Below are 24,732 nucleotides of genomic sequence, written 5' to 3' on the forward strand. Positions count from 1 at the left end.
TAGATAGATAGATAGATAGATAGATAGATAGATAGATAGATAGATAGATAGATAGATAGATAGATAGATAGATAGATAGATAGATAGATAGATAGATAGATAGATAGATAGATAGATAGATAGATAGATAGATAGATAGATAGATAGATACCTGAGGATCAGAGGTACGTAGAATTAGCAGTAAGAGCAGCATTATGTCAATATATGTTTACACAGTAAAATCAGAGGGGCTCCAAATTAAAACTATTGTTGGATTCACCGAAATTTAAAAAAACATTGTACCTAAAGTGACTCCTAACACTAAAACATATCATCATAATGAGGTTAAATCTTAAATATTCCCATTTTCTCGCTGTCATGGCTTCTCCGTTTGAGTCTAAAGGTTGACATGAAAAGGTTAAAATACTGACCTGCAAAATCACGCCGATGAAACGCGATCATTAACGGCGGAAATTACAGATTAGTGACTTTTCTTCTCTTTTTTTTCTCCTGACTTTTTCATCATTGCACGGATCAGTGTTCACCAGTTCAAGTGAAACCCGCATTTGGAGTTGTCTTTCAACACCCCTTCACACACACACACACACACACACACACATCCTGAGCAGATGAGGTGACGCTGCTTTCAGATTTATGGCTTGACGTCGCGTTTCAAACCCCCGAAGAGCGGCTAATCCGCAAACACTGCGTGTTGCCGCAACGATCTGCGTGTGTTTGTGGATAAAAAGCAATCTGTTACATCCCTCTAACTATTTTCAGCTGAGTGATTAGCTGGTGATCTTTGTTGGAGGATCTCCGTAATTGGCTGTGACATTTATTTGACACACTTAATGAATTACAGGAACGATGCTGCCGCATTTTATTTTCCCCATAAATTATCGGATCTGCCTCTGCTGTCCGCATCTTAATGATTCAAGTTTAACAACTATAACAAACATTATTGCAGTAAATTAAAACAGGAAATAAACAATTATCGATGCACATTTAATAATAGTTAAACGGGACGTCTTTTATTTTACTCTTCCGATTGTTAGATTTAGTTGAGGGACGATAGTTGTACAAAATAAATACATTTTGACTGATGCATGAAAGTTAATTGTAGGGCTGCAGCTAATGATTATCCTAGCAATTATTCTGACGGTTAATCGATTAAACGTAAAGATGGCGCATTCTACAGATTTATTGAATCACTAGTCTTTTTTAATAAAATATTAGAAATACATTAAAAGATGTAAATAAATAATTCAGTTGTTTTACCAAAATACTATAACGTAGCATTCCTTTAGTGAATCCTTGATCATTTATAGCAAAATATATATTGGCAGCTTAAAAATACTTTTAGCATAAATATATATATGAAAAGTTCGATCAGTATTTATTCTGATTAATAATAGGACAGAAAATGTGCATACTGGGATTCTTTTGTTGTTTTTTTTACAGAATTTGAACCAGTTAAAATTAAAATTGCCACTTGAAGAACTCTGGGTAGAACATTACAGAAAAAACGTTTTCTATCTTAAATGCAATCAATGAATCAATCAATCAATATAGACATGTTTGGTACAGTTTTGGTTTAACTGCTGCTCTGAGTACATTGTCTCATCAGTTGATGTCTTTTTGAGTTTGTATGAACCAGTCAGCGATTAATCAATTACTAAATCACTTAGAATATAATTAATCAATTAACCTGATTAATCATTTCAGCCTTAGTTAAAAATAATTTCCATCCAATTTGATAATTAGGTCATTTAGAGCATTTGGTAAAACTAAATTAAAATTCAGTTTTTAAGTGTTGAAACATTTAAAAACTGAAATATTTAAATATTTAATTCATTTAAATATTTTCAGATATTTTGGAAAGTGACATTAAAACTCTTGCTTTAATTCAAGTTGAAAATAAAATAAATTGAGATTTTTTTATTTTACAGTTTATTGACATGAGAAACAATAAACATGGGATAATGTTTAAATACTCTACACAATAACGTTATTAAAACATGCACATGTAAAATAATATATCCTGTACATTTATGTTACAAACAAAGTTCACAATGAATGTTTGTTGTTTTTTTTTTTTTAAAGCAGTGCTTGTGTTTTCATTTGAGCCCGAAACGTTTTGTAGTGCAAAAAAATGGATCCTGGTCAGAGTCAGTGGAATGCTCGGCTCACCGCCGGCGCCGGCCGCTTCAATATGGCCTCCACCGAGAAGGACAGAGGCTCGCCGGACGCCATTTTGTTCCCCGAGGGTTTGGTCGAAACGTCCTTGCCGTTTCCCTCCCTGAACTTGCGCGCCGCCTCCTCCAGCAGCTCCCTGCAGTACGGCGCCCTCAGGTCCGGCCCGCCGGGTTTCCCCACCAGCGAGTTCTGGACCAGGCTGTGGAAGGAGTCGAGTTTCATGGACAGCTTAGCGCCGTCCTTGCTCAGCTTCGGGTTGTGGGAATGACTGTTGCTGGCGAAGGAGTGTCCGAAGCTGCGTTTTGGAGGAGAGAAGGCCGAGCACTCCTTCATTTGGGAGGCGCTGGGAGGTTTGGGGTCCAGCAGGACGGCTGCTCGGGACCCCTCCAGTTTGGCGGCGAGCCCGGCCGCCGCCTCCAGCTCCGGCGGCTGGCTCTCGGCGGGCATCACTTTAGGCTCCCACACTGCGCCCGGCTTCATGTTCTGCACCGCCGTGGCGTTGAACAGGCACTGCTGATACAGCAGAGCGTCCCCCAGGTTGGCGGCGCCGCGGGGCCACATCACAAAACCGCCACCGCCGCCGCCGGGGTTGGCGCCGCGCGACGGCTGCAGCGGGTAATGGCGGTAGGTGGTGGCCACGCTGACGTTGGAGGAGATCAACTCGACGTTGGCGGCGCTGCTGGGATACGGCGCCGGCAGATCCAGGCAGCTGGAGCCGAGGAAGCCGCACAGATCTTTGGGTTGATGCTCCATCTGAGGCACTGGAGAGAAGCCGGCCTTGTAGGCGCTGAACTCTGCGGCGGCGGCGGCGGCGTGGTGGACCAGGCCGGCCGGGAACCGCAGCGGGCCGGCGGCCGCCTGATTGCTCTCCAGAACTTCCCGCTCTTTGTACTCGCGCTCCAGCATGATGGTCTCCAGCTCCTTGTCGGCGAAGGCCCTCCTCTTCCTCATGCGGTCGCTCAGTGGAGGAGGAAGGGCGGCGTTGGGCGCCAGGAACGGATCCGGCTGCACCGGACGGTATCCTGTTAGCACAGAAAAGGACAGTGGACACATTAGCAAGTCAAAATTTACACGTTTAATTCGGTTGGCTTCTATCAACAAACTGAGGTTCACAAAGTTTTTTAATGCGAATTACAGAACGTTGATAGATATCCAATTTTTCACTTCCGATACCGATATCTGAGGTTTTGTACCAGCTGATACCGATCCGATACAGATAAACCACTGACTTTAAATTAGTGCTGCCAACTGATTAAAAATATTTACCAGAGTAATCTGACTCTAGCGCTCCGATTAATCACAATTAATCCAGATTAGTCAGACTCAAGCACAGTGATTAATCGTGATTAATCTTGTTTGTTTCATGTTGCAGAAAGCAGGTAACAATCTCCCGGTTCTCAATGCATCGAAGGGAAACTTACTGCACTACAAATCCTTACTATCAGTAGCAAACATGTCCAGGATTCAACTGACAGATGAGATAGAGTTTATTTTCTGGTTATCAGGTGTACCACCCTTTCTGATGCTGCCCTGGGCAACTGCCCATATCAAAAACTGCCACTGTTTGCAAAATATGTTGTTTTTATTGTCTCAAACCAAACATGTCTGAAGATTCTCAGTTTACCAGGAAGGTTTAAAAGAAACCATCTTGTTTTAAACATTAATTTAGAAATGAATGGAGAGTTTCCTATTTTATTTTTTATTCTTTTCCTTATTGGTGAAAAACGACACAATCGACACTTTTAGCCACAAATCAACACAAACAGACATTTTGGAAGAGCAAAACATCAACAAGTATTTCATGTTGTCTTTTGTTTTTCTCCTTTCATTTCCTAGTAAAAACAATAAGCTAACCTAACAATTACAAAACTAATTTAATTAGTTCTTCATTTACTTCAAATGTAATTGAATACACGTTTTCTGGCAAATTTCTCCCAGTTTAGCTAAAGTGTCGAGCATAAAAGATCATTTTTTCCATTCTGTAAATACAACATTAGCAGTCGGTTCAGTATTGATTATGTTCATAAAAATCTCAAAATATTAGAACATCTCACCTGATACAGGTCTATGATAAGGTCTGTCACGATAATAAATGTTTCCGGATGATAAATTGTCCCTGAAGTTATTGCGATACACAATAATTTTGCTATTTTGAGACCATTTCCAAGTAAAATAATAGCAATAATGGCACAATAATACAAGAATACCCTGTGAGATAAACTTTAAATTCTAATGAACATTTAAACACTGGAACTGGAAGTTATTTTAAATATCCAAAATAAATAAACAAAACAACCAATAAGATGAATTATGAAGTTTCTGTAAACAAAATTATCCTTCAAAAAAGGGGCTGGTTGAGACTAAAACACCAAACCGAAAACTTTTATCATAAAGTTTTTGGTAGAAGAAGAAAAAAAAAGGAAAACAATAAATCATACAAATGGAAATTATTGAGCTTGTTTTAATTTAAAATACAATTAATTGATTTACAGCATGTGCAAATTCTGCCAAACATTCGCTAAAAGTAAATGATGAATAGAATAAATATCAACATGTTGCCCTGGGCTACCGCCGCAGTAATCCCTTCCTAAAGTCTTCATGACCGACGGAGAAACAGACGAGAATAAAAAGGGATTTTGGAAGATTTGCAAAGAAAGGTTTATATTTCTGCCGTCTTACCTTCTAGGATGCTTTTGGCGAGCATCGTCGAGGGTCGGATGTGTCGCTGGTAAATCCTTCTCTCCGCTGGAATCGGTTTCCCAGAAATCCCTTTCTTATCCTAACGCACAGGGAAGAGAAAAAAAAAAACATTAAACCCGGCTGTCAGGAAGGTTTTCTTGATTCTTGAGCAATAACTGATTAGTTACAGCTGAGCTCAGCTTGAATGTCTGGATAATTTAAAACAACATTAAGGGAAAATGGGCCGTAACTCAAGTTTCTGATGGTTTTACAGCGTTAAAAAGTGACTCAAGAGTAATCCCAGCATGTAAATCTTCTATTTAATTAAAGCTTTTAGATGTTAATATGCTTCAAACTCATAATCTAACACAGAAATTAGTATTTATATTTTGGCAAACTTTAGGTTGAAGGAAACATATCACCAGAATAAGACAAAGCAAACATTAAAAATAAATTTTAATAGAAAATTTGTGTTTTAAATGTATATTTATTTTGACAAATAAGTTCAGGTAAATACATAAGATTGAATAAAAATAAGGCAAACTGATATGACTTTAATTTATTTCATGCATAGTAAACCAGTTACATTCACATGAGCATCTTTTAAATCACATTATTAAGAAAATAAAACATGTAATTATTTAAATATAACTATAACTATAATATTCATTTTAGTTTTAAAATCTGTAATTATTGGAGAAAAATTGCTATTTTTTCCCAATAATTTGTGAATATGAAAAAATAGAAAACAAACAAAAAGCTAAAACCCTAAACTAGACGCTGAAGATCTGCAAATAAAATCAGAAAATAAAAACTTTAAAGTTGTGATTTTTAAAGGTCGGGGAAATAATTATAAAACTTGAAATGTTCTATAATTATAGTTAAACACAGTGAAGCTCTGAATGAAGAGAATTTACTCAAAACCTGGTTTCTGCTTCTGGTATTTCATTAATTGTACCAATTTATTAAACTACTGAGCCAAGTCAATAAAAAGTATTTATTTATACTTTTAATGTTAAACTGTGGAGAAAAAAGTCAAACTAACAACACGGACAGAGTTTAAACAACGATAATTGGAAATCAAGATTCTTATGGTAATAAAAGATAAATATAGAATCAGGTTTGAGCAGAGTTAAATCAAATTCAGTTTTTGTAACTTAAACAGATGTTTGGGTAAAAAATACTTTTTGTGGAAACAAAAAGACAAAAAACCCCTGAATCATCTGGAAACGGTTTACATGCAGCATCGATAACGAACTCTGATTGGATCAGACTTCATTTGCATAAACAGACCTTCCTTAAAAAACAGCAACTCATTTACAGAGTTGGGCAGTAACTAGTTACATTTACTCAATTACATTTACTTGAGTAGCTTTTTTATAAAAAAAAAAAAAAAAAAAAACTTAAATAGTTTTATTATGTTGTACTTTTTACTTTTACTTGGGTAATTGGGGCCTGCCCATAGCAATGCATAAGGAGAGCAGTGACTGACTTGCGAAGCAAGTCAGTCACTGCCTCCATGCATTGCATGGCAGGCACCTATTGTTCTACACCCAATAGAATGTTCTTTATTGGGGTTTGCCCATAGCAATGCATAAGGAGAGCAGTGACTGACTTGCGAAGCAAGTCAGTCACTGCCTCCATGCATTGCATGGCAGGCACCTATTGTTCTACACCCAATAGAATGTTTCTTTAATACGGATTATTTATTATTCTTCCGTTACCGTTAATGCGGCTCGCATCACTGAGCCCACCCACAAAAGTGGTATCAAACGCGTGCTGCTCGTTCCGGAATGGAGCTATTACTTTTGGTGGGATTTGGAGTTACCATGGCGACGTAAAAAGCAAAAAACGACCCCAAAATCACTAACGAGCTCACCAGGTGCAAGTCTCGTCGTCAAGGGGACGAGGCAACCAGTAAATCCTGAAAATACCCTATTTTTGAGGATTTTCTGTGTCGTCATAACTTTATGTAGAAACGCCATTCAAACTTCATTTTGTAGATACGTCCGTGATCTCTTTTAAAGTGAAGACAGCACGTCAATATGTATTATGGTTTGTCCACAACTTCTTTCTAAGCGACCCAAAGTTTTTGATTTTTGGAAAAATCAGAGTGTGAAGGCCGCTCCGCTAGAGTGAGAGTCAGAGTGAAATTTCGACCCCAAATCATTTTTTAACTCGCCCTCACGCTCACAAATATTGCATGATTGGTATCAAACTTGGTCATGACATTGATACGCGTGCCTGCTCCGGTCAAATGTTTTCAAAAATTATCTAGCGCTTACAGTTTTCTCTCCAGGTGCTTCAGAGCAAAGTCATGCGCCAGGGTAGCAGACAGATCTCACTGATTCACTTCCATGTATTTCTGATAAATTTCAGACCTTGGCACACACTTTTTTTATCTCATCGCTGTTAATACTGTGAGTGAGGTAGAGATATGAATGGCGGGACTATGTGAGACGACAAATAGCCCTCTCATATGCTTCAAACGGTTTTCGAATATGTATTACGGTTCTAACGGAAACAGTTTTTGCAATGCTTTTTTAGTCAAACTGGCTGGCTCAAACAGAGAATTGTCTCCCCCTGGATGTCTCACTCACAGCTGGCAGAGAGGATTATTTACCATGGCAACGGAACCCAGAGCAGGGAGAGCTGCTGAGGACTTCAAATACGCATCACTGTAGTTCGAACTACTAGTTCAGTTAAAACAGAGGAGGACTGAGCTGGCCTTTAGAAAACTTGCTGCTATGGGCTGTATATAACTAATTTAACCCTGTCACTGTTACACATGGGATGAGTCTAGCCTTTGAAATGAAGCTTACTGAAAATTTCAAAATAAAAGCCCTTGAAAATTTTTACATCAGGTCATTGCTTTTTGAGCGTTATATGACTGATTTAATCCAATGACTGTTACACATGGGATGACTTTGACCCTTTCAAATGAAGCTTAACAAAATTTCAAAATAAAAGCCTTGGGAATTTTTACATCATGTAATTGCTCTTTTGGCTTTATGTGACTGGTTTATCCAAAGCACTCTTACACATTGGATTAGTGTGGGCATTTAATATGAAGCTTACTGCAAATTTCAAAATAAAAGCCTCAAAATGCCCCTCTGGACAGTGCACCGCCGCAGGCGGTGCAGTGATATCATTCTGCATTATCTGTTTATCCGAGGTTAGGGAACTGCAAGGCAGTTGATTAGCATTAGCCTTTTAGCTTAAATAAGCTATTTTCTATTTTTCAGACTTATTAGCCATGTTTAGTATACTTAATGGAGTAAGTAAATGACAGTAAACATTCTAATGATACCCCACATGCTACTGAAAGTATTTATGCTTATATTAGCATATTTGCTCATTTTAGCTAATGCACTTGCTTTATCATACTGAATGTTGCATGTCCAGCTTACTTAACATTCTTGTGATTCTCCACATGCTATTGATTACATTGCAGCTTTCTTTAGCATTGATGCAAATTGTTAGCATCAGAACGCTGGGTCCAAACCGACGGGCACACTTTGGCAGGCCCCAGTTAAATTTCTTCAGGAATTTTCTAGTTTATTATTTATTATTCTTCCGCCAACCGGAATGCGGCTCGTACCGCTGCGAGCCCACCCACAAAAGTGGTATCAGAACGCGCGCTCGATCCCGGAGGTGTGCTATTACTTTTGGTGGGCTTTGGAGTTACCATGGCGACGTAAAAAGCAAAAACGACCCCAAAATCACTAACGAGCTCACCAGGTGCAAGTCTCGTCTCAAGGGATGAGGCAACCAGTAAATCCTGAAAATACCCTATTTTTGAGGATTTTCTGTGTCGCCATAACTTTATGTAGAAACGCCATTCAAACTTCATTTTGTAGATACGTGATCTCTTTTAAAGTGAAGACAGCACGTCAATATGTATTATGGTTTGTCCACAACTTCTTTCTAAGCGACCCAAAGTTTTGATTTTTGGAAAATCAGAGTGTGAAACCGCTCCGCTAGAGTGAGAGTCAGAGCGACATTTTGACCCCAAATCATTTTTTAACTCGCCTCACGCCACAAATATTGCATGATTGGTATCAAACTTGGTCATGACATTGATACGCTGCCTGCTCCGGTCAAATGTTTTCAAAAATTATCTAGCGCTTACAGTTTTCTCCAGGTGCTTCAGAGCAAAGTCATGCGCCAGGGTAGCAGACAGATCTCACTGATTCACTTCCATGTATTTCTGAAAATTTCAGACCTTGGCACACACTTTTTTATCTCATCGCTGTTAATACTGTGAGTGAGGTAGAGATATGAATGGCGGACTATGTGAGACGACAAATAGCCCTCTCATATGCTTCAAACGGTTTTCGAATATGTATTACGGTTCCCGAACGGGAAACAGTTGTTTGCAATGCTTTTTTTAGTCAAACTGGCTGGCTCAAACAGAGAATTGTCTCCCCCTGGATGTCTCACTCACAGCTGGCAGAGAGGATTATTTACCATGGCAACGGAACCCAGAGCAGGGAGAGCTGCTGAGGACTACAACAGCATCACTGTAGTTCTAACTACTAGTTCAGTTAAAACAGAGGAGGACTGAGCTGGCCTTTAGAAAACTTGCTGCTATGGGCTGTATATAACTAATTTAACCCTGTCACTGTTACACATGGGATGAGTCTAGCCCTTTGAAATGAAGCTTACTGAAAATTTCAAAATAAAAGCCCTTGAAAATTTTTACATCAGGTCATTGCTTTTTTGAGCGTTATATGACTGATTTAATCCAATGACTGTTACACATGGGATGACTTTGACCCTTTCAAATGAAGCTTAACAAAAATTTCAAAATAAAAGCCTTGGGAATTTTTACATCATGTAATTGCTCTTTTTGGCTTTATGTGACTGGTTTATCCAAAGCACTCTTACACATTGGATTAGTGTGGGCATTTAATATGAAGCTTACTGCAAATTTCAAAATAAAAGCCTCAATATGCCCCTCTGGACAGTGCACCGCCGGAGGCGGTGCAATGATATCATTCTGCATTATCTGTTTATCCGAGGTTAGGGAACTGCCTTGCTGCGCAAGGCAGTTCATTAGCATTAGCCTTTTAGCTTAAATAAGCTATTTTCTATTTTTCAGACTTATTAGCCATGTTTAGTATACTTAATGGAGTAAGTAAATGACAGTAAACATTCTAATGATACCCCACATGCTACTGAAAGTATTTATGCTTACATTAGCATATTTGCTCATTTTAGCTAATACACTTACTTTATCATACTGAATGTTGCATGTCCAGCTTACTTAACATTCTTGTGATTCTCCACATGCTATTGATTACATTGCAGCTTTCTTTAGCATTGATGCTAATTCTTAGCATCACAACGCTGGGTCCAAACCGACGGGCACACTTTGGCAGGCCCCAGTTAAATTTCTTCAGGAATTTTCTAGTTTTATTATAAAGTATTTCTACTCTGACTTGAGTAAAATCTGTGGATTTTCTTCCCACTGAATGAAAAACTAAAATGTTTTAGTTTAGATACACACTCCTGCAGTTTTTATTAAAGTTTCATAATTTTTTTTTTATTGAAAGAAACTGATTTGGAAACAATCATATATTTTGTTTTTTATATGAATTATTATCATATTTGTCCTAAAAAACACCAAAATTTCCACTTAACTTTAAATTTTGGTCCATCTGATGATGTGATTTTTAGTTATTAAATGATTAAATAATTTGATCAGCTACTCAGTACTTGAGTAAACTTTTTACCAAATACCTTTTTTGCTTTATTTTTGTAATTTCTTGGACGGATAGTTTTTATTTTTAGTTGAGTAAAAATATGTTGAAGTTGTGCTGCTCTGACTAATTGAGTGAAATTTTGGGGTACTTAATTTGTTATTTTGGTACCACTTTATTATAATACCCCCATTATTGATTGTTAATAAACAGTTCATTGATTTGTTATTAATTCATCTCTAAGCACTTTATTAATCATTAATTACTATTTATTATGCATTACTTAAGGGTGAGACAGATTAAATCTACTGGTTTCTTGCCAAATAGTGAGACAAACCTGTTCACTTATATTTTATTGGTTCCAAAGTGTGGAACCCGGGTTCCACACTTTGGAACCAGGGTGTCCAAAGTGTGGCCCGGAGTCTGTTTGCGGCCCTTGGATTGATTACATGTGGCCTCAGATACCAGTTCAGGTACTGGATATAGATGGAGACATTCTGTCTTTAATTTGGTAAGAATTATCACAAGCAAATAAAATCTTCTCACAATAGAAAATATTGGCTTTAACACAAAGAACTCGTCTTTAAATCAGCAGCGAACTTTGTTTCACCCAGAGCTGCTTTAATTAGTTTAATAAACTTAACTAAATACAGAAATCATTATCAAAGAAAGTTTGACCTAAATCCTGACTTTATTCTCCAGAATTGATTAAATTGTTTTCCATTTTTTTCCATTAGGTACACAATTAGCTAAATTATTTTCAATAAGGTAAAACTGTAGAACCCTATTAATTGATTTGGACCTAATAATTTGCACATCGTTTTTTAGAAAGAAATCTGACTGTTTACAAATTGCATGGTTTGTTTACGGTAGTTTAGTTTATTGAGTGGGTAACAAAACATTCCTCTATCAGGATCTAAAGTTGTTGGGCTAAAAAATTCAGACTAGCTTGTGAGCACAACGAGCATTTATAAATGTATTTCTTTTAGCATACAACAGGGGTGTCAAAGCTGTGGCCCGGGGGCCACGTTTGGTCCTTGTGATTCATTTTCTGTGGCCCTTCACTGTAATTCTAGAATGGCACAAATTTGGCCAACTGGACGAGTTTTTCCATGCCAAGTTTATATCTGCTTAAATGGAAAATATTAAGTACAACACAAAGACTTTTTATTTGACTTTGTTTTATTTTTATTTCATAATAAGTCGTGCCACAAAGATCTAGGAGGTTTTTACTGAAAAACAGACTTTGGGGCATCCATCCTAAATACATCGAAGGTTGTGTTAGAAAGTTCTTACTTTAGTTGCTGGAAATAAACTAAACACATTTTATAAACTTAAAAATCTGAAAATAATAAACCCAAAACGTTAAATAACTGTAAACATTTAGGCGAACGTAAAATATTATGCGTTTAATTCATTGTTGTGCAGATAAAAGAGAAAGAACATTTTGGCCCCTGAATACTTTCAGTTTGGAAACTTTTGGCCCTCAGTGCAAAAGGTTTGGACGCCCCTGGCATCCAGTCTCCTTCTGACCCCTTATTAATAACTATTATCATGTATTGCTTTATAAAGTGTTTATAGATTAATTGATAAGATATAAACTCTTTATTAACGGTAGAAGTTCTGCCGTCAGTTTTAAGGGGTAAAATGTTTCTGCACTGACCTCCGTGGCCTGCTGCCTCCTCAGGGCCACCTGCGCCGCCATCACCCGCTGCCTCTCCACCACCAGCAGGCAGTTGGCGCACTGGCAGTCCCTCCACCTGCAGAAGCGCTTGTGGCCCTTCAGGCAGGAAACCACGCCGTGGTTGCGGCAGCGGGCGCATTTCGGCGTGCGGCTCAGCTTCCTCTGGTCGCCCGAGCTCAGGTCGCTGGGGCCCGGCTTGCCGTCGCCCTTCCCGCCGTCTCCGTCTCCGTCTCCGTCGTCCTCGCCGAGCGGCGCGGAGCCCGGCCGGCTGCAGCACATCGAGTCCTCCGGCTGCTCGTCGCTCTCCGCCTCCAGGCTCTCCACGTCGATTTCAAAGTCTGCCATGTTATTTCTGCAAAAATTAATCAGTCGAGTTTATTTGAGCAGCACATCTCAGCTACGAGGCAGTTCAAATGCTTTACGTCATAAAAGCACAAAATAAAGGTCGTCAATAATTGAAACGTTACATTTTGCCAAGATTACGAATTAAAATGTTCGTTAGTGTTTCATTTATTGTGGTTCAAAAGCAACTAACGGGTCTAGATTTAAAGGAACTCGGTGTTTGGGCAGTTTTACAATTTTCCTGAACTTTGTTCCAGATCTGTGATGGAAAAGATCTACAATAATAAAATAAACTGGAGTCATCTAAAAACTCAAAACTTTTTATTTTCACTTTCATTTAATTTATTTGACAGGAACAATGCACTCAGAGAATATTGAGCTAATTCGCAACTGAAAAATTATATACAAGTTTTCCTGCCTAAACTGTGGAACCTTCAAATTCACATATTAAAAACTACACATTAAGACTAAAATCAAAATACAACGATAATGGATTCGTTTAACTGCTTTGATATTCATAAACAACCCTAAAAACTTCAAATTTATATAAATATCCTCATTTTCTCCCCTTCAGTTAACATACTAAATGCTTAATTTAAGTTAGTTTATAACATAGTTTCTTTCTTAGAACTGTGGTATGGTTAGAAAAACATCCAAAAGTGGAGACAAATAAATGTTTCTTTAACTTTCAGGGAAATAATAATAACAATAAAACACTGTAAAATAGCCCTTATTTAAGCTAGTCAAGAAGTGTCATTATGATTTAAATATCATAAATATTTTTGATACCTGACTCTTACTGTTAAATTGATACCAATAAGCTTGTTAACAAATGTAGCTATTTTATTATTGTTCTCAATGAGATATTAATTTACAGTTTCCCACTGCAGTAACTTCAAGCCTCAAACCTAAAGACCGTGGGAAAAAAACAAGCGTGGAAAAACCCACAAGAGACAACATAACTATGAAGTTAAAGTTTTATTCTGTCTGGATGGGTATCTGGCTATCACTGAAATATCATTTTTAAGTCACTAACTTAGAAAAATGACAGTTAAAAGCATCGATGTTCTTCAGCCTGAATTAAAAACCACGATAACCGAGTTCGGCTCACCTCCAGCGGTCCGGGCGGAGCGGTAATCAGCCTCCGGTGGTCCGGGGGAAGCGGTAATCAGGCTCTCCGGGGTGTGATGGATGACACACGCCGCCCCGGCTCCAGCTTTGAAGGCTAATTAGATGTTAATTGAGCGGATGAATGAGGGTCGCACCGCGAACACGTCCAACTTTCTTCTGGAGCCGAAACACTGGAGTGACACTCCTATGAACCGCGCTGGGCTTGGGCTTCCCGCGCTCTGATTGGCTGGTTCCAACGCAGGTCCCAGCCAATAGGATTGCGCTGTAGTCTCACGGGGCGGGATGGAAGAGAGTCCTCCTAACGGCTGGAGATGGTAACGGTCAACTGTAATTTGATTTCTTCTAAGGTAATGTTTTACTGAAAATAGTAATAATATGAACAAGTCTTTCTGAAAAGTGGAAATGATACTTGTTTTACAATGTTAGTAGCTGCTATGTAGGACCTTAATTCAACATTGGTGCATAAAGTTATCCCTGTAACCACAAAGAAAGCTAATCATGAGCTAGCAGGGGTCTACACAGTGCCGGACCAAGGCGTATACGAGATAAGCTGCTTCACCACAAGAGGGCCCCAAAAGCACCAAGCTATAGCTACACATAAAAAGAGATAGAGATATATATGTGTTTTATATTTTAGCCAAATTAACATAAAATGAATTAATTATAGACCCTACTGTTGTTTGAAATATCTTTTTAAAACACAGTTTTGTAAGAATAAATAAATAAAATTGGTTTATTTTGTAAACTGCTATGGAAGCATTTCTTTCCCTTCATACAAGACACATGATCAACAACCAGATTATAAAGTAAATGACCGGAAGTAGTAGTTAAATAGTTATTTAATGACTTACCATGACAATAAACTTATCCACAGTAATTTTAATTACGTTTATTATTTAATGGAAACACGTCAGTTGCAAAATTATGGGGGGGTTTTCTACACCAGTTGAATATTGACTAAGTTTGGCACACGTTTGTAATAGAAACGCAGCTATTGTGAAACAAACTGCAGGTTGAAGTTTGTCCTCCTGGCAGGCACTACAGAGGACGACTGTAATGTTTTCACAACAATCCCACAAGTGATTAAAAAGCAAAAACAGTAAGTCAGCATGGAGCGCAAATACAAAGAGCCAACCTCGGATATTTCCAGCTGATTCTATCTTAAAACTAATCCTAAATCCATCAAGATTAATCTAATCCAGATATATTCACCGATTTATCTGAGAGCCACAAACTTTTCCTGCTCTGGTATCGCTGCTTGTGACGTGAGGCTCTTAAGGACAACATAATTTCCCTTTGTTTGCATTTTGCTGACTTTAAGTAAGATTTACTGAAGGATTAAAGAAGACAAGCAGTTATTTACCCAGAGTCGACTGACTGCTGTGGGAACGGACCTTGAGAGAAGTCACGACAGGCCTCCAAGCTTTTGTCCACGGCGGGGAAATTAATGACCCGCGTGACGTGAAAAGGAGAACGTGGAGGCATTTTGGGTTTGCGTCACGGGTGGACTGCGTTTTAAAGAGAAAAAGGTGTTGTTTTTTTATTAGGATTTTCAAGTAAACCAATAAAAATGAACCAACATATGCTGAATAAATGTCTCTCTTTGGATTTTTTTGACAGCATGAACACAAAAGGCCGATTATTTTTAGTAACTTCACAGATGTTGAGTGTTTAACAAATATATTATTTCCCTTTGACATTCCTCTGGCCCGACAGTGCGGGCTCTAAACAGCGTGTTTTCCTCCAGATGATGACTCCTAACTGCTCCTCCATGTGCAGGAGGTGAAGACGTCAGGCCTGCAGGTGCAGCTTTATTCGCCTCTTCTCCTTAATTTACTGCGGAGGTTAGGAGCGGGCCACCCCGGGCTGCCGGTTCCACACCAGGAATGCTTTGAAGTAGCAGAGCCGGACGGCCGGAGAAGAAGATCCGAGCGGAGCCGGGGCGTCCAGGTGAAAAGTGTTGTCTGTGTCAGGCGCTTTTTAACGGTCTGCTCAAGGTATGCCAAACATCCGCTCTGCAGCTCCAGGTTTCAAGGAGTTAATCTAACAGGTTCCACTGGATCACATGGTGATCTCTGGTCTTTTTTCGGAGAAGAACCCCCTGAAATCCTGGAGGAGTTTCAAAAATGTTCCACATCTTGGATTGGAAGAAAAGTTTCATTTCTTTTTCTAACTGGAGAAATGCTGCCTTATTATTTATCATTAGAAAGTTGTGAGCGGAAGTGGATAGTGTAACCAAAAATTATACTCAAGTAAGAGTAGCACTACTTAAAAGTAAAGTACTTAAAAAGTATATTTTTCAAAAATCTTATGTAATTAAATGTTTCTGAGTAAATGTAATTAAAGAATCTATGAAATGAAGGCGGGTTTTATGGAGGGACAAACGGAAAAGAAACACAAAACCTTTTACTAGACACAGATGTTTACAGGGGCTTCAAACGTCAGCCACAGAAAAATTCAAGATGGCCGCCACTGGCTGCGTTTCCATTGATGGTGGAATTGCTCAATTTGAAGAGTTGGGAGGCAACTGGTTGCATTTCCTCAATTACATTTACTTGAGTAGCTTTTTTGAAAAAGTGTTTTTTTGTACTTTTTAGTTTTAATTTTTGGATTTTCTACCCACTGAATGAAAAACCTGACAGACTCACAGCTGCAGCTTTTGTTAAAGTTTCATAAGTTTTTTTATTGAAATAAACTGATTTAGAAACATTTTCTTCTGCCTGATATTATTATTTATATTAATTATTGTCATTTTGCACCTTAAAATACCAACATTAACACTCAACTTTATATTTTGATCCGTCTGATGTAATTTTTTAAATCATTAAATGATCAATGATCAATCAGTTAATCAGTTATTTAGTACTTGAGTAGATTTTTTTTTTATCGAATTCTTTTTTACTCTTGAATAATTTCTTGGACAGATACTTTTTACTTTTACTTGAGTAAAATATGTTGAAGTATTTCTACTCCTACTTGAGAACAGTTTTTGGTTACTGCATCCATCCATCCATCCATCCATCCATCCATCCATCAGATCAGCTGATCCAATAAAGTCTCTCATGCTCCATGTTATTTTGTGGTTTCTTGTAATTTTGTTTTAGTTTTTTGTAGTATTGCTTTAGTTTCTCTAGTTTAGTGTCATTTCTTGTAGTTTTTTGTGGTTTCCTTGTGGTTTCTTGTAATTCTGCATAAGTTTTGCTCTGGTTTCTTGTAGTTTTGATGTAACTCTGCGGCCTGACGGACCGACAGCATCTCATCCCGCTGTAACCAGAGCTGTTGTTACTCGGTGTGGTGGTGCAGCGGGTCGCTGCTACGTTAATTAGCCTCTGACGGACAGACGACACATGTAGCTGAACGCTAAACAAGCGGGACAGCATTTATCTCTGACCCCTTGACCTCTCATTGCCTAACGTGCAACAAACAGGAGGACGTGCCGGACAGCTGGCAGGAAACTGTCACACACTCTGTGGACCACAGCCGATCTGCATTCTTAAATCATTTCACCACTTTGAAATTTAGCTTCTGAACTTTAAACGTTTTTGATTTTTTTTTTATGTTTCTGTTCTGGTCTGGGCTTCAGATCATCTCCATAACCAGTTCTCTGTCCTGGAAATCACAAACAGACTGAATAAAGTTTTAATATTTCCAGAGGGAAGCAGGAAGTCCCAGTCCGCCCACTAGGTGGCAGACTGTGAACGATAAACAGGACCTGATTCATCAGAAAGGACGAGGCTTTTTCATGTTTAAAACATTATTCCTGCTGTTGTGTTTTATATACATTTTTGCAGCATGTTTTAATCCTCTTGTTGCCTTGTTCTATTTTTTAGGACCAGTATGGTTGCGGATGAATCGCCAGTCGTCAGCATCAAGGACCCTCCATGGAATCTTCAAAGATTCAAGCTCCAAAAGGGATTATGTAAGTGTTAATATCTCTGAAACGCCACATTTCTGTATTTGAGGCTTGTTGAAGACTGTCCAGTGCAGTAGAGGAACTCGGTGATGTTCCCAGCTAAACTTCATCAACGGCCCAACAACCCAAAGACAATCTGTTAGTGAGTGGCTGTTTGGGGGAGAGCAGAGAGACTCAGTGTCTTATCAACAGAAACAGAAACAATGTAAGAAGTGATGGATCTGAATATACCTGGTTGGTCTGTTATGTACTGTAATATCCAACAATCTACCTGTTAAAAGAACATTTACTCTGTCATGTTAGATGAACTGATTGCTTTACTTTCTCCTCTGTGTACTTTGAACAATTTCATGCATATTGTAATGAAGAAAATGTATTGACCATCCTGCATTTTGTATTGCACAGCTGATATATCATACCTTTTGATAAGCAATATGTGAAAGAAAGCGACATGTGAAACATGCACATTACTCCATGTTGTAATATGTTTTGTAATTATGATGCACGTTTTGAAATAAATGCATTTGAGAAAATCATTGCCTCTTTATTAAATGTTTATTTTCCAAATAAATTTTAAAAGTTTAAAACAATAAAATACCTATTTAATGTTAATTACACATAATTCTTATGAAGTTTAAAAAAAAATGCTCTGAGAGTTAATATGAAGATCTGACACTGAATTAGTATTAGTAAGTGTTAAATGATTAACTCCAGCAGATTTTATATTTGATATTAATTAGAGTTAAGGTACCAAACTCTCCAAAAAGAGTTAAATGAACACTTTCTGGTGTGGACCCATATAGACACTTTAAAAGTGTTGAAATCAAATCTGACAGTTCATTTGGGCCTGCTGGATTTGCTGTGTAGACTTTAACTCAATAATTGGTTTATCTGCTAGTTTATGTACCAGATTATTAACTAAATTAGTCAAAAAAGATGGTTTTTGTCCTTCAAATCTTCTGTTACTGAAAGAAACGACTTGGGAGAAAGAAATGGCTTAATTACCTCCTCCTTGTGTAGATCAGTTCTCCAGAGCCTTAATGACCTAATTATCCTATTCAGGTGCAGCAGAGGCTCATCTAAAAGTTACAGGACTGGAGTTTGAGTCCCCTGTCGTCTGCTAGTTTATGTACCAGATTATTAACTAAATTAGTCAAGAAAAGATGGTTTTTGTCCTTCAAATCTTCTGTTACTGAAAGAAACGACTTGGGAGAAAGAAATGGCTCGTTTGTATCCTAACGCCAAATCTCTTGTATTTCTCTGTTTCGCCGCTTGATGGCAGCATTTAACACGTTTTTAAGAAGCCAAAACAAAAGAGACTTGGAGGAAAAAGCGACATAAGGACTGCGCTGCACAAATATTTCCAAAATACAGATACACATAAGATTGTTGACTGAATTTTATGCTGAACGGATCTCCACTGTTAAACAGTTTAGTATCATTTTAATGCTCTAATGCATCAACATTTTGTACATTTCTTAAATTAACCACATTCCTCTGGATCACTGTTTTTATTTTTAATAACTGCACAGCATTTATGTTGCAATGTTGACCCAACTATACTATATGTGTCGTTCTTTATTCCGTTTTTTTATAATTATATTCCTACCTTTGTGTGAATCTATTACCTGTCACTTTGCTGTTTTCATCATGAGACAGTAAAAGAATATTTCTGTTCTGTTTCTTATTTTTGTCCCAAAAAGTGGAAAATCATAAATCAAATGTTGAAAAATATGAAAAACATGAAAAGTTTGTACAACACTAAATTGCACAGATCTAATTAATTGCAGAATTATTCCAGTTGTGTCAAAATGAGAAGATAATAATAATAATAATAATAATCCAGATAAATCCCAATGAATCAGTCTGATGAGAGAGATCATGGAAACTTATGAACCTTTCACTATTTTGTTTATCCCTTTTAAACTCATGTCTGACAATTTAGTTGCACTGAAAAAAGAAAACATGATCCAACTTTAAAAAGTTTATTAATTTGTTTCAAGTAATCAAGTTAAAGTCAGTTTGACTTGAAACAAATTAAGTCAATGTTTTTAAAGACATGGAGCTCCATCCTCATTTATTGTAAAGGTTCGTAAATGTATGAAAATAATAAATAAATAGCAACATTTGAGTAAATTTTGCTTGGATTGAAAAGAAGAGCCTGACAAACTCTACAGAAATGAAGCTGATCAGGTTTATTTGGCGTTTTGGACATGCAGTGTTGATCAGAGAAACATGCTGACAGGAAAAAGCTCAGTCTCTTACATTCATCCAGTTTTGGTCAAGTCATTTCTTCTGTGTTGTTCAAACAGTTTAAACAACAGAAACATTTCTGCGTCCGTTCACATCGGCGCGTTTTTTTGTTTTGTTTTGTTTGTTTTTTGGGGTTTTTTGTTCCTTAACGGGTCAACGCCTCAGGTGGATGCGTTCAGGATGCGGGAGTCTGCGGAGTCGGAGCGCTCTTCATAGTCCTCCTCCGGGGAGTAGAGGCCCGCCTTGGGGCCCAGCGTGCAGCTCTCCTCCTGGATGCTGATGCGCGGCTCCTCGGCGGCTCTGGACGGGATGATCGGGGAGCCGCGGAACACCGAGGCGCTGGCGCCCGCGGGCGCCGCCGGGCCGAAGGGGGAGACGTACTGCGCGGCGGAGCGCAGCTGGTACTGCTGCTGCAGCGCCACGGTGTTCCACAGGGTCACGTCGTTGTGCACGAACGGGCCGCTCTGGCTGCGCGTGAGCGAACTGCGCAGCATGAGCGGGTAGCGCGCGGGCTGCGGGAAGGACGGGTGCTGCAGCGGGACACCCAGCGCGCCCGACGCAGAGTCCGAGCCGAACCGCAGGGAGTCCGGGACCCGGAAGGCGGAGCCCACGGACCACTTGGCGGAGGAGGACACCGGGTGGTAGGAGCCCAACGCGTGCTCGAACAGGTGTCCGTTCTGCGGCAGAACCAGGCCGTCCGATACCGGGTGGGGCTCCGTGTGAGGGTGAGCGCTCCCGTCCGGGTTCCGGCTGGACAGCAGCACCTCGATGGCTCCGACCAGATCCCCGCCGCAGCCCCGCAGGATGAGCTCCAGCACCGGCGGCTTGTGCGTGGGGAAGATCTTCTTGAGGACCTCCAGCGGGGGCCGGTTGGCCCGCAGGCTGAGCGGCAGGCTGATGGACCCGGACAGGCCCTCGATCAGCAGGTTCGGCTCCCCGGAAGCGGACGGGTGTCGCTGCGGACTCTCGGCCTTGTCCTCCTTGTCGGCGCCGCCGGCTTTGGGGAGGCTGTAGCGGCTGTTGTCGGGCTGCGGGGCGGCCTCCGGAGGCTCCGGGGTGTAGCAGGAACTGGGCTTGGATCCTTCCGGGGAGCTGGCCGGGTCCGGCTCCTTGTCACTGGAGCTGCCGGTGTTCTCACCTCCCGACGCCTCGTCTTGTCCATCATCCGCAGCGTCTGTCACCCAAACATTCAGAAGACATGAAGGAAAACAGAAATCAGCTGGAATAAGACAGGACTGCGCATGCTCTGAAAAAAACAGCTTGAATATCAGAGAAAATGTAATTTCTTAAGAAGTGCAAATTTCAGCCAAAAAAAGAGGCAATTTCTTAGAAAAGTCTAAAAAGATGCTTGAAAAAATATTACATTTTCACGTTAATCTCAGATATTGTTTGATTCGTTGCAAATCTTCTAGAAAAAACTTTAAACGTTCTGAGTCTGCAAGTCGAAATTTTGACATTAATCTGATAAATGTCAAGGAAAAATGAGAATTTTCTGTGTTTGAAAAGTTGATAATTTTCTAAAAACAAATAAACAAAAAAACCAGAAGAAAGTTCAGAAAAATCTTGATTTTTTCTGCGTTGCACGTTTTTATTCTCAGATTTTGTTTTCGTAAATCTCCTTTTTTCTATATAACATTAGAAATTTATTAATATTTGAAACAGGAAATGGCCTGATTAAACTGCTTTTCTTATATGTCTCACTGTTTTTGATTTGTTTATAGGTGCAAATAAAATATTCTGTTATTCTCTCGGGTGTAATTAAAAAGTTGCGTGTTTTATTTCTAAACTGCTACAGTTACATTGAATTTTTCGACATTTTTGTCTCGTTGAATAATTTAATCAAATAAAAAAATGTTCTCAACCTTGCAGATTTTTTAAAGTTACTAAAAGGAGCAAAATTCAGATGACAGATTAAGTAATCGGATCCATCTTAACTCCAGCTGCATTACGTCATCATCAGATAACATTGTTACCAAGCAACAGCAGAGATTTGTCAGTCATGCAGAAGAAGAAAAAATACAGACAAACTGGACCAGCATTATTTCTGTTTAATTTACCTGATTTTTTGTGTTATTTACAATTTGAGCTCTTAGTAACATTAGACATAATGCATATAAATAATGGCTTTAAGTTGTTGCATTTTGATATATTAGTTATACTGTTTTTTAATAGAAATTTTAAATAAATAAAAAGAAATCCTTAATTGTTGTTAGATAGTTCTAATAATCATCAATGAGGTTAGTCTATAACTCGTCGTTCCCCCAGTTTTTCTAAACGATCAAAACTCATATTCATATTTATCATTTTGTTTAGAAGCGCTCCGTTACTTCTGATATTTTATCTCATAAAACCTGTTTAGGTTTGTAATCTTAGAAACTTTTCAATCATCGCTGAGTAATAATTGAACATCCGACTCATTTCCTGTGATCAGGCGGTTAAATGTAAATAAATAAACTGAACTTTGTAATAACTGAAGAATTTGAATTAGCGCGAGTTACAACATTTATTTCTGAATTGTTTCCTTCATTTGTAAATTAAAAACATGTTAAAAGAAGTTCAGAAGTTATTTTGTTCTTTCCACATTTTCGATGGTTATTGATTATTATCTGTTCAGTATTATCTGTACAGTAGTACTATTACTAGTAGTAAATAAACATTTAAATCATCAATATTTGCCCACTTTAATCCTGATGTTCATTTTTCTTTAATGATCTAAAACTCTGAATTTTGTGGGTTAAAGGTGTTTTTCTGCTCCTATCGAGTTTTTGTGGTATTATAACCGGATCAACTTTTTAAAAACCAACATTTAAATTCAGATTTGCGGGTTTTCTGCGGCTGGTTACCTGTGCGTGTTTGCGGAGGCTCCGCGCCGCTCCACCTCAGCTCCAGCTCCTCGCTCCTCGCCGGCGGGGCTCCCTGGCACCCGTCGCCGGCCCCGCTCATGCCGATGCCCGGCAGCACCCTGAGGGACTCCGGGATGAGGCTCTCCAGGCTCTCGTTGGCCTGCTGGCGGCGCAGCGCCACCTGCGCCGCCATGACGCGCTGCCGCTCGATGATGAGGATGCACTTCTCGCAGGTGCAATCCTTGAAGCGGCAGTAGCGCTTGTGTCCCTTCAGCCACGACAGGACGCCGTGGTTCCGGCACCGGGCGCACTTGGGCGTCCTCTGGAGCGGGGCGCGGGGCTGCGACACCGGGGCCCCCATGTACAGGTACGGGGATCCGTAACCGTTCATTCTGCCGGCGGGTTTTCCTGTGCGCGCAAGAACATCTGCGGGAGGTTTGCGGTGATCGGTCAGGGAGATGGAGCCGGAAGTGCACGCATGACAGGATGAGGACAAGAGGAGTTGGCTGGGAGCGGAGGATCCACTGACAGCGCAGAGTCGCATCACACTGACACGAGTAACCAAACGCTGCAAAACATATCCAGGCCAGCAGGGCCGGTCCGAGACTGTTTGGGGCCCTGAGCCGGATTTTTATTTGGGGGCCCCTCAAACCAGTATGTAAACACCATATGTTATCATTCCTGTAGCTAACTATCATTAGCGTCACACCAGTAAATTAGAAAATTAACCTGTTTAAAAATAAATACATTATAATACTCACATTTCTTCTGTTCGTATTTTAGCATTTTCAGTTTTTTGTTTTTATTTTTTATATTTTTAGTTTTCAGCGACTCCAACATTGGTAAGGAGTTGGTAATTATTCTGATGCTGTAAATTCAAAAATATCTCATTGATCCCAAAGGGAAATTAAATGTTGCTGTAACTCATATTAATTCAGATTCTTCAAAGAGTTATTGTCGATAGTTATGGCTGTTGGCAGGAAAAATTTTCTGCAACAGTCTGTATTACAGGAAATTTGAAGAAGCCTCTGACTGAAGATGCTCTGTCTAATGATGGTTGTACATAACTTTCTTGATTGCATGAAGAATCCTTCCTTGCATCATCATCTCCAGAAGCAGATTTATCCTTCATATTTATCCAACAAATACAATGAAAGCTGAATTTAAAGATTACATCCTTCTGTTCACAAACAGAGGTGCTTCTCCAGTCAGCTTTTCCCTGGGTGGGCCCCCCTATCAGCATCATAGAAAATATTTATTTTTTACATTTTTTAGAGAAAATCTAGACTGTATTAATTATTTATTTACAACTTTACAAATTCAAACATTTTTTTAAAATATGGCAATTTATATTTTGTGTTTTCACAAAAATCTAAAGGCATTTTTCTAATAAATTGAATATTAATGTCAAAAATCTAAGAATGGTTATTTCACTGAATCCATTATTTGTGTAAATATGATCAGTGGAAAATTCAACTAGTTGAGACATTTTAGACTTTTTTATGGAATATCTTCAAATTTCTTTAAAAAAAAATTCTGGTCTTTAATATAAACATCACAACTTGAAGTCTACACAGTTATTTTAAAACTTTCTTTGTTAGCAAACATCGCTTTTGTTTCTCTGAAGCTGACTCATTTCATTTCCTGCTTCGTTGCCTTCAGGGCGCTAAAAATTAATCCAAACAAACAAAACAGAGAGCACGCATGCGCATGGCTTTCGCACCTTTTACACTGTCGTGCATAACTTAGATGATTAGCTCTCCGCGTGTATAAAAGGGCCTTTGGGAACTACGCTGAGGACGCTGATATGTCCCCTCCGCCGGACTAATAGAGGGCATTGAAACATAACACCGGACAAAGCCGGGGCCCATTTCTGACCGTAAAAAAGGTTTATTCAAGCAAATAATGGGATCCGAGCGGCGCGCCTCGCACAGAATAAGAGCCCGGTAAACTTCACCGCATGGAGCCCGTCTCCAGGGCTATTAAGCTTTTAATTGGAAAATAGCA

The 24,732-nt window shown here is 39.1% G+C and overlaps 2 protein-coding genes and 1 long non-coding RNA gene across 3 annotated transcripts; 1 reads left to right on the plus strand and 2 right to left on the minus strand.

Moving 5' to 3' along the window:
* Positions 1-2,107: 2,107 nt before the first annotated feature.
* On the minus strand, positions 2,108-15,203 carry dmrt2a (doublesex and mab-3 related transcription factor 2a). The gene is made up of 5 exons (XM_044112074.1): positions 15,080-15,203; positions 13,697-14,021; positions 12,223-12,595; positions 4,855-4,954; positions 2,108-3,197 (listed from the first exon to the last, which is right to left on the minus strand). The coding sequence occupies exons 3-5, from the start codon at positions 12,586-12,588 to the stop codon at positions 2,149-2,151; spliced, it is 1,515 nt and encodes a 504-aa protein (XP_043968009.1). The 5' UTR covers positions 12,589-12,595; positions 13,697-14,021; positions 15,080-15,203; the 3' UTR covers positions 2,108-2,148.
* On the plus strand, positions 14,009-18,123 carry LOC122828478. Its single transcript, XR_006370237.1, has 3 exons — positions 14,009-14,063; positions 15,464-15,666; positions 17,547-18,123. It is a non-coding gene; the product is annotated as an uncharacterized LOC122828478 (long non-coding RNA).
* A 1,678-nt stretch (positions 18,124-19,801) lies between these two features.
* dmrt3a (doublesex and mab-3 related transcription factor 3a) lies at positions 19,802-23,272 on the minus strand. The gene is made up of 2 exons (XM_044112079.1): positions 22,726-23,272; positions 19,802-21,056 (listed from the first exon to the last, which is right to left on the minus strand). The coding sequence occupies exons 1-2, from the start codon at positions 23,267-23,269 to the stop codon at positions 20,044-20,046; spliced, it is 1,557 nt and encodes a 518-aa protein (XP_043968014.1). The 5' UTR covers positions 23,270-23,272; the 3' UTR covers positions 19,802-20,043.
* Positions 23,273-24,732: the final 1,460 nt, after the last annotated feature.

Source organism: Gambusia affinis, linkage group LG03, assembly GCF_019740435.1.
Source record: "Gambusia affinis linkage group LG03, SWU_Gaff_1.0, whole genome shotgun sequence".
Lineage (NCBI taxonomy): Eukaryota > Metazoa > Chordata > Actinopteri > Cyprinodontiformes > Poeciliidae > Gambusia > Gambusia affinis.